The sequence below is a fragment of the Poecile atricapillus genome, chromosome 32, assembly GCF_030490865.1.
Source record: "Poecile atricapillus isolate bPoeAtr1 chromosome 32, bPoeAtr1.hap1, whole genome shotgun sequence".
Taxonomy (NCBI): Eukaryota; Metazoa; Chordata; class Aves; order Passeriformes; family Paridae; genus Poecile; species Poecile atricapillus.
In genome coordinates, this window is record NC_081280.1 from 2227607 (window position 1) to 2236696 (window position 9090).

At 49.0% G+C, this 9090-nt stretch overlaps 1 protein-coding gene across 1 annotated transcript; it reads right to left on the reverse strand.

The window, feature by feature from the left end:
* Positions 1–6337: 6337 nt before the first annotated feature.
* Positions 6338–8885, reverse strand: LOC131590210 (olfactory receptor 14J1-like). The gene is made up of 2 exons (XM_058860158.1): positions 8750–8885; positions 6338–7531 (listed from the first exon to the last, which is right to left on the reverse strand). Exon 2 carries the CDS (start codon positions 7506–7508, stop codon positions 6576–6578), a length of 933 nt encoding a protein of 310 aa, XP_058716141.1. The 5' UTR covers positions 7509–7531; positions 8750–8885; the 3' UTR covers positions 6338–6575.
* Positions 8886–9090: the final 205 nt, after the last annotated feature.

The following is a 9090-nucleotide window of genomic DNA, read 5'->3' on the forward strand; positions in this document are numbered from 1 at the left end:
TCCCAAGTTCTTTAGAATGGCCCATTAGGTCTATTAGAAAATGAATTATTTACTGAATGGACTCAAGATTAACAGACAAGAGACTTTAAACAGACTGCTTCCTCCACAGGATAACCCAAAGAAGTCCTAGTGGATACAAACACGGTGCACAATCAAGTTACCTGTATTACAGCTCGTGAAGAGCTGGCACAGATTAGGAGTCAATGGAACTCAGCACCCAATTGATGGTGGAGCACACATGGAGCCCTTTCTTTCCCTCAGCTTCCAGAAAGGAACCACCAAGATGCATCCAGGCTTGGGACAGAAGCCCTGCCCGTTTCCAGGGACTATGCAGAAGAGTTGTGCTTTGTGCAAGTTTTGTGTAGCTTTTCTAGTTTGTCAAGTGAAGTGTGTGTCAGTCCAGAATCCAAGGCTCATCTCCCTTCAGGCTGCTCTCAAGGCAAGATGTTTCTGGCCAGCTGGGAACTGCAGCTCCCTGGCAGCAGAGAGAAGTCAGGACAGGACAGATGTCCGGCCTGGGTTATCTGTCCAGTTCCTGTGAGGGGGAGATGCCCTGAGTTCTGGCCCCAGCTGCTGGACAGAGCAGAGGAGCCCTTCTGTGGCCCAGGGGAAGTCCTGCTCCAGGAACCTCCTGGAACCAAGGGGCCCTTGTGACATTGGGATGCCTGATGGAGCCAAGGGACCATGGTGACACCAATGAACCTCCTGGAACCAAGGGGCCCTTGTGACACTTTGGAACTACAGAGACCATTGCTGAGTACGGAACCTCATGGAACCAAAAGCCCATTGTGACAGATCAGGGCCTGGTGGAACCAAAAAGAGCATTGTGACAGCGTGGGGCTCCATGGAGCCAAATATCCACTGGGACAGTGCAGAACCTCATGGAACCCAGGGGCCTTGGTGACACTGCAGGGCCTCAGTCAAGGAGTGCAAAGGTCTCAAACATTCCTTGCAGGGTTCTGCCTTGGGGAAGGGGAACCTCCTTGGTGGCACCTTGGGCTGGCACACACTTGAGGAGTACGTCTGTTTTCAACAATGGAACTTAGGAGTTTCAGATTGCTTCAAAATAAAAAGGGAAAAACCTCTCTTTCCTGAGTGCAGGCAGCTCTCCAAGCAAAGCAGGTCCCAGGTGAGGGAGGACACAGAGGATGGGGTTGGGGAATGTGGAGCAAGGTTGTCCACACTGGCTCACACCTCAAGGCACAGCTTCTCTGAGCAGGCCAGACCTCCTGAGGAGAGACCCTGGGTCAATATCAATCACAGAATGCTGCAGTCACCTCTGCTCCAAAGAGAGCAGCAATAAAATACATCCTTTATAACAGGAATGTGCATTTCCTAGAAGCTGTTATAAATACATATTATAATATTGGCTTTTCACAAGGATGAAGATGAATGCTCTATGTATCAGGTTCCAATGGCTTTGCTGTAACAGTCGATAGAGGATGTTTGAACTGTCTGCTCAGTTGGGATAACTCCAGTGAACAGATGATGGGGACCCTGCTGCTATCAACACTCAGCGGCTGTGGAAAGAAGGAGCCAAGGCCCAAATTCAAAGGTGACAAGAAGAGGATTAAAACCACAAGCCAAGACACAGGCATGCTGTAAAAAGGCAGACCCAAGGAGTGGCCATGCTAAACAGTTCCTGGAAAATGTAAAGTAGTTAATGGAAAAGTCTGAATATGCATAAAGTCTATGAATGTGCATCAGTTGATGCAATAGAAATGGGATATAAAGGGTGTTTCCAAAACACCAGGGGTGCTCTTGGCAGAGGGCCAAGCACCCGGCCCTTTTAACCCTTTGCTTTATTGTCTTTGTCTCCTACTGACTTTCTTATTAAACCTTTCAAAATTAATCAGGAAAGTGAATGTCGTTTTTCACAGGTTCCCAGATGGGAAATTTGGACCCAAAAAGAAGAATTTGTCTGGAAAAGGAACAGTTTGGCCCAAAATTGGAGGTTTCAGCAAAAAAAAGGGGCAGTTTAGATGTATAAATGAGAGTTTGGATTAAAACAAAGGTGAGTCTGACTTTAAAGGTCAACCCAGGTGAGCCAATGTGGGCCTAAAAAGGGGGAATTTGAGTACTCAGGTGAGAAATATGGACCGGAAAAGCAGAATTTGGGCCAAACAATAGGAATTTGGGTGCCCAGATGGGAAGTTTTGGAACCAAAAAAGGTGAGTTTGGGTGCCCAGATGGGAACCAGAACGGGGAATTTGGCTCCCAAAGGAATAGTGTGGCACAAAATTTGTGGTTTCAGCAACAAAAGGGGCAGTTTAGATGTAAAAATGAGAGTTTGGTTTATAAAAAAATTGGAGTCTGAAGCTAAAACGTCAACCCAGGTGAGCTAATGGCAGCCTGGGGAGAAACTTGGTGCAAGAAAGGGAGATTTGGGCTGGAAAAGGGAAGTTTGGGCCAGAAAAAAAGGGAGATTGTGTCCAAAACCAAGACAGTTTGGGCACAAAAATAGGAATTTGGGTCCTCAGGTGGGAAGTTTATACCTGAAATGGGGACTTCTGGCCCAGGAAGGGAGAATTTGGGCCTAAGAAAAGGGGAATTTGGTTGCTCAGATGGGAAATTCAGACCCCAAATGGATGTTTTGGGGCTGAAAGTCAGATTTTGGGCCTAAAAAGGGGAAATCTGGGGACTCAGGTAGGGTATTTGGAACCAAAGAGAAGAATTTGGGGGCAAAAATGGGTACTTTGGTCCCAAAAAAGGAAAATTTTCCTGCTCAGATGGCAAATTTGGACCCAGAAGGGGGAATGTGGTTCCAAAATGGATAGTTTGGCCCAAAACTGGGGGTTTGAGCAACAAAAAGTGTTAGTTTAGACCCAAAAAGAGAGTCTGGATTAAAAAAACAATGGGAGTCTGATGCTAAAAGATCAACCCAGGTGAGCCAATGGCAGCCAGGAGGGAAATTTGTGGCAAAAAGGGGAGATTTGGGATGAAACAGGGGAGTTTGGGGCAGGAAAAAGGAGTTTGGGGAAAAAAAGGAGAATTTTGGCCTAAAAAATGGAAAATTTGGGTGCCCAAATGGGAAGTTTGGACCAAACCCGGGAAATTTGGGATCTAGTGGGAAACTTGGACACAAAAAGCAGAATATGGGTCCAAAAACCAGAAATTTGGGCTGAAAAAAGGAGAACTGGTGTGCCCAAAAGAAGGGAAGTTTGGACCCAGAAGGGGGAGTATTGGCACTGAAAGGCAGAATTAGGGCCTAAAAAAGCAGAATTGGGGTGCTCAGGTGGGAAATTTGGACCCCAAAAGGGAAATTTGTGTCTAAAAAACGGAAATTTGGGCTCATAAAAAGAGCAATTTGAGTGCCCCGATGGGAAATGTGGACCTAAAAAGGGGAAATTGGATCCCAAAAGGAACAGTTTGGCCCGAAACTTGGTGTTTGAGCAGCAAAAAGGGGCGGTTTAGATGTTAAAATGAAAGTTTGGTTTAAAACAATGGGAGTCTGATGTTAAAGGTCAACCCAGGTGAGCCAATGGTATCCAGGGGGGAAATTTGGGGCAAGAAAGGGAGATTTTGGGATGAAAAAGGGGATTTGGAGCCAGAATAAAAGGAAGTTTGTGTCCAAAAAGGGAGAATTTGGGCCTAAAAAGGGGGAAATTGGGTGCCCAGATGGGAAATTTGGACCAAAAAGGGGTAATTTGGACCATAAAGGGGTAATTTGGAAAAAAAAGGAGGAATTTGGGCACTCAGGTGAGAAAATTGGACCCAAAAAGTGGAATTAAAATGAGAAAAAATAGGTATTTGAGAGCACAGATGGGAAATTTGGACCCAGAAGGGGAAATTTGGTGTTAAAAGGGAGAGTTTTGGCCTAAAAAAGAGGAGTTTGGGTGCCCCAATGGGAAGGTTGGACCAAAACAGGGCAATTTGGGATCTAGTGGGAAATATGGACACAAAAAGCGGAATATGGGTTCAGAACTCAGAAATCTGGACCAAAAAGGGAGAATTGGGGTGCCCAAAAAAAGGGAAGTTTAGACCCAGAAGGGGGAGTTTCGGCACTGAAAGGCAGAATTTGGGCCAAGAAAAGGTTGACTCGAAGCTCCCGGAGTGGCCCGGCTGGCTCAGTGATGAGGTTTCTCTTCACTCTGGTTTCCAGCCAGCACATGTTTGTGGGGTTCACTGATTTTCTTCAGGAATTCGAGTCTTAGCAAGCGAGTAAAGAAATCAGGGGGGGACTCTCTCCCTGGTTTGCATTCCACAGTTTATTTCTGTGAAGGGGAATCCAAAGGGCGAAAGACAAAGGATTTGGGGTCTGGGGGTCTCTTTTAACAGGGTTTCTCGGAGGGAGGGAACATCAGAGAGAGAAACAATTCTTTTTCTCAGCTCGTACATCTTAGAAACTTTCTACAAATCAAGGTTACACACAGCAAGATAAGAAATAACAGACAGCAACTTCTTCAAATGCCCACAAAGGTGTAGGAGTATTCTCCAGAGAGGGGCAGAGGGGGAGAGAGGGGGGCTTGGTTTCCTGGCAGCACAGGGGGGAAAGAAAGGGAAGGTAAGAATGCCCTCTCAGCTTCCACAGCTCAGAGGCATTCTGGGACAGGAAAAACAGAGTTACAAACTCCCGGGTTGGAAAGAAGGGTCTTTCTGCTGTCACCCCTGCGCTTTCCCAGCCTAGCGAAACTTCCAGCAGCTGGAAATGCCAGCAGGGTCTTCTCTTTACTCTATCCGGCCTCTCGCCCTGGAGCTGAGGAGAAAAACTTCAGTGACCATGGGAACCTGACTTCAGGTAAGCAATAGGAGAAAGAGAAGTGTGGGGGGGAATCACAACTAAAATAAGGGAAAAGATCCATTTCAAGCTATCAACTACTAACAGAAACTAACTTAACAACATTCTAACAACTTTACCACAACAAAAGGTGAATTTGGGTGCCCAGATAGGAAATGTGGACCCAAAAGGGAAAATTTGGCTCCCAAAAGGAACAGTTTGGCCCAAAGCTGGGGGTTTGAGCAACAAAAAGGGGCAGTTTAGATGTAAAAATGAGAGTTTAGATTAAAATAATGGGAGTCTGATGCTAGAAGGTGAACCCAGGTGAGCGAACGGCAGCCAGGGGGGAAATCTGGGCTAAGAAAGGGAGATTTGAGATGAAAAAGGGGATTTGGAGCCAGAATAAAAGGGAGTTTGTGTCCAAAAGTGGGGATTTTTTGATCAACAAAAAGTGGCAATTTGGATTATAAAGTGAGAGTTTGGATTAAAACAAAGGGGAGTCTCTTGCCTGAAAAGGGGAGTTAGACAAAAAATAAAAGAACAGTTTGGTCCCAAAAGGGAGATTTTGGAGCCAAAAAGGTTCATTGTGGATGCAAAAAAAAAAAAAAAAGGAATTTGGGGCCAAAATGGGGAGTAATGAAACCAGGAGCTTGTCATTAACTCATGCTGATGAAAGTGAGGACATGATTCTAACTTGGATCAGCCCCACGCTGGATTTGGGGCTGAGCCCAGGAGCCTCAGGCACTGAGAGAAGGGTGAAGAAGCTGCTCCAGGAGTCCAAAGGCAAAGTCCAAGTCCCTTGGAGCATCAGTGGCCCCAGTGAGGGCAGGGAGTGGCAAAGGCTCCCCAGGGAGTGGGGAGAGCAGATCCTGGAGGCCAGGACTGCAGGGAGCCAAAGGCTGTGAGCAGGAACTGCAATGCTGAGCAAGCCCTGGCTGGCTGGAGGCAGCAGAAAGGCCAAGCCCTGAGCCCAGGCCTGGCACAGCAGGGCCTGTCCCTCACGGGGGGCTCGGGGCTGTTTGTGGGGCAGGGGGATGTGAGGGGCAGCAAGGACAAATGCCATCAACCTGTGGGACCCTGCAGATCCTCATGGAACCAAGGGCCAGCGGGAGCCAGCAGGGCCTGACGGAAACAAGAGGCCACTGGGAGCCTGCGGGGCTGCAACAGCCACAACACTCCAATGATGGCGGCAACCAAAGGCTCCTTGACTTGCCTTTGGTGCACGGGACAAACCCCCAGCAGATATTCTCAAGGGACACAGAGGCAAAGAATATTCTTAGTTGCAAGGGACCCCCAAGGACCAGCAATTCCAGCTGTCAAGTGAATGGCCCACAGAGGCATTGAAGCCACAGCCTCGCTGATATCAGCACCATGCTCTGACCAACGGAGCTCAGAGGTGAAAACCACACAGAATTTTACTGGCAAAGTACAGAGAACCAAGGAACTTGGGCAAAGCATTTAATACAACATCCAGTTGAACATAAAACACTTTCCACAGCAGTAACTGCATTAAGTTAGCCCATTTAACCTGGAAACCTTTAACCCTTGAGGTGTTAAGGTACCCAAAATCATTCACTGCAGAGCCAGAGAAGTGCTGAGGAATGATCCTGGACACACAGGTCAGGGCAGGCACTTGTTTTTATTTAAATACACAGGGAACAGACCTCTTGCAGGTCTTTGTGTTTCAAAAGAAAGGTAGATATTCATGTAGAAATACAAAAAGTAATACTACAGAATTTGTTAAAATCACAACAACGGTAGAAAAAGTTACTGATGAATAAATGCACAAACAGGGAATAATAAGGCTGAGTTTCCAAAGAGTTACATTCAAAAGGCTCTGCAGCACAAATGAGAGAGTTTAATACTTGTGAAAATACAGAGTCATCAATTTTCTCAAGGCAGCCTTGAGCTCCTGGTTCCTCAGGCTGTAGATGAGGGGGTTCAGGGCTGGAGACACCACCGAGTACAGAACTGACACTGCCAGATCCAGGGATGGGGAGGAGATGGAGGGGGGCTTCAGGTAGGCAAACATGAGAGTGCTGAGGAACAGGGAGAGCACGGCCAGGTGAGGGAGGCAGGTGGAAAAGGCTTTGTGCCGACCCTGCTCAGAGGGGATCCTCAGCACAGCCCTGAAGATCTGCACATAGGAGAAAACAATGAACACAAAACAGACAAAATATAGAAAAGCACTTAGGACAATGAGCCCAAGTTCCCTGAGGTAGGATTTGGAGCAGGAGAGCTTGAGGATGTGTGGGATTTCACAGAAGAACTGGCCCAGGGCATTGCCCTGGCACAGGGGCAGGGAAAATGTATTGGCTGTGTGCAGCAGAGCATTGAGAAAGGCACTGGCCCAGGCAGCTGCTGCCATGTGGGCACAAGCTCTGCTGCCCAGGAGGGTCCCGTAGTGCAGGGGTTTGCAGATGGACACGTAGCGGTCGTAGCACATGATGGTCAGCAGGGAAAACTCTGCTGAGATGAAAAAGACAAACAGAAAGAGCTGTGCAGCACATCCTGAGTAGGAGATTTCTCTGGTGTCCCAGAGGGAATTGTGCATGGCTTTGGGCACAGTGGTGCAGATGGAGCCCAGGTCAGTGAGGGCCAGGTTGAGCAGGAAGAAGAACATGGGGCTGTGCAGGTGGTGGCTGCAGGCTATGGCACTGATGATGAGGGTGTTGCCCAGGAGGGCAGCCAGGGAGATGCCCAGGAAGAGGCAGAAGTGCAGGAGCTGCAGCTGCCGCGTGTCTGCCAGTGCCAGCAGGAGGAAGTGGCTGAAGGAGCTGCTGTTGGGCATTTCTTCACTCTGGACATGGTGGACTGTTGAAAGAAGACATTGAAAAGCTGGGACAGATTTCCTTGAGTCAATTCTATGCTATTTTCTTACAAATTTACTCAAAATTACTTCTCTTTCTCTGGGGAAATTTCATTCACTTTTTTACTTATTTTTGAGCTCAAGTTTTGCTGCTAAGTTACTGTTCCTTGTTGTGAAGGGGCAGGAATCCTCTTTCAGCATTGCTCTCAGCCTGAGCACTGGGGAGCCCAGAGGGAAATCAGGGCTCCCTGTGCCCCAGGGCACTCAGACCTGCTGGTCCCACACAGGAGCCCTTTGATCATTACACCTCCCTCTGTTACAGGGTGGCTAAACATAAAACATGCTTGAAAAATAAAGCAGCCTTTTTAAAGGCTCCAATTTCTAAATAATTTTCCCAAGACATTTTTTTTGTCTCTGTGCAGCTGGACAGGGAGGGATACCCAGGGCTGGTCTGGCTCTCTGCCTGGAGTTGTGCCTATTGGGAGCTGTTTCTCTCTATCCAAGCCTTGTCCCTGCCAGTGCTCCCGAGCCCAGCCCAGCCCTGGGGGCTCAGCTCTGCCCTGCACACCCCTCCCAGCACAGGCACTGCCCAGGGCCATCTCCCTGCCAGCAGGGCCTTAAGGGCAGCTCAGACAAACAGAGATGCTGCAAGCCAAGGTGCTGCTGCTGCTGGCTGTGGCCAGAGGAGGCTGAGGAGGCACTTTGGGAGGGAGAGCTGAGGCAGCTCTGCTGATGCCCAGGGTGACAGTGCAGGAGTCTCAGTGACACAGACAAAGCTGACAGCCCCTTGCCCTTTCCTTTAGGAGAAAGCCGAGAGCAGCCCTGGCCATGCAGCACCATCTCCACGGCAGGAGGAATCTGCCCTGATGGGGGTCGCTCCTTCCCCCTCCAACTTCTCCCCACCGCCCATGGGGAGCTCCCAGGCAGGCTGAGAGCTGCCCCTGGCAGGTGGCAGATGCCCTGGGCTGGCAAAGAGCCCTCAGGGCTGCAGGAGCTGCTCTGCAGGACAGCCCTGGGCAGCCCTGGCTGCAGCCCCAGCTTCAGCCCCTGAAGCCGTCCCTGGCAGCAGGAGCCGTCCTGCCCTGTCCCTCTGAGGGTGCCCAGGGCAGCCCCGCTCTGCAGCACATCCTCCCCAAACCACAAACGGCAGCAGAGCCATCCCTACAGTCATGTCAGTGCTGTCATGGGGCAGCTTTAGGAGATCCCCACAGCCAGAGACTTACTGTGCCAGCAGTTGGGAGCATTTCTCCATGAAGAAGCTCAGACTTGTCCTTCCAGTTGCTTTAAGGCACCCAGGTAGCTGCAGGCAGTGCCCTCAGCCCTGCTGGGCTGGGAGAAAAGCTGCTCATCAGAAATGTCTTTTTGAAGCTCTTCTTGGTTGCCAGGAGCTGCCTCTGTGCCAGGAGCTCAGCCCAGCTCAGCAACAGCACCAGGATTTTAATGACCCTCTCAGGGCTTTGGTGTTGTTTCCACCAGACTCAGTCCCTGAGTGTTCAAAAAACTTCTCAAGAAGTTTAACTTAATGTTAAATTGGCACTCCAATTTAAAGTTTCAATTCAAAGTT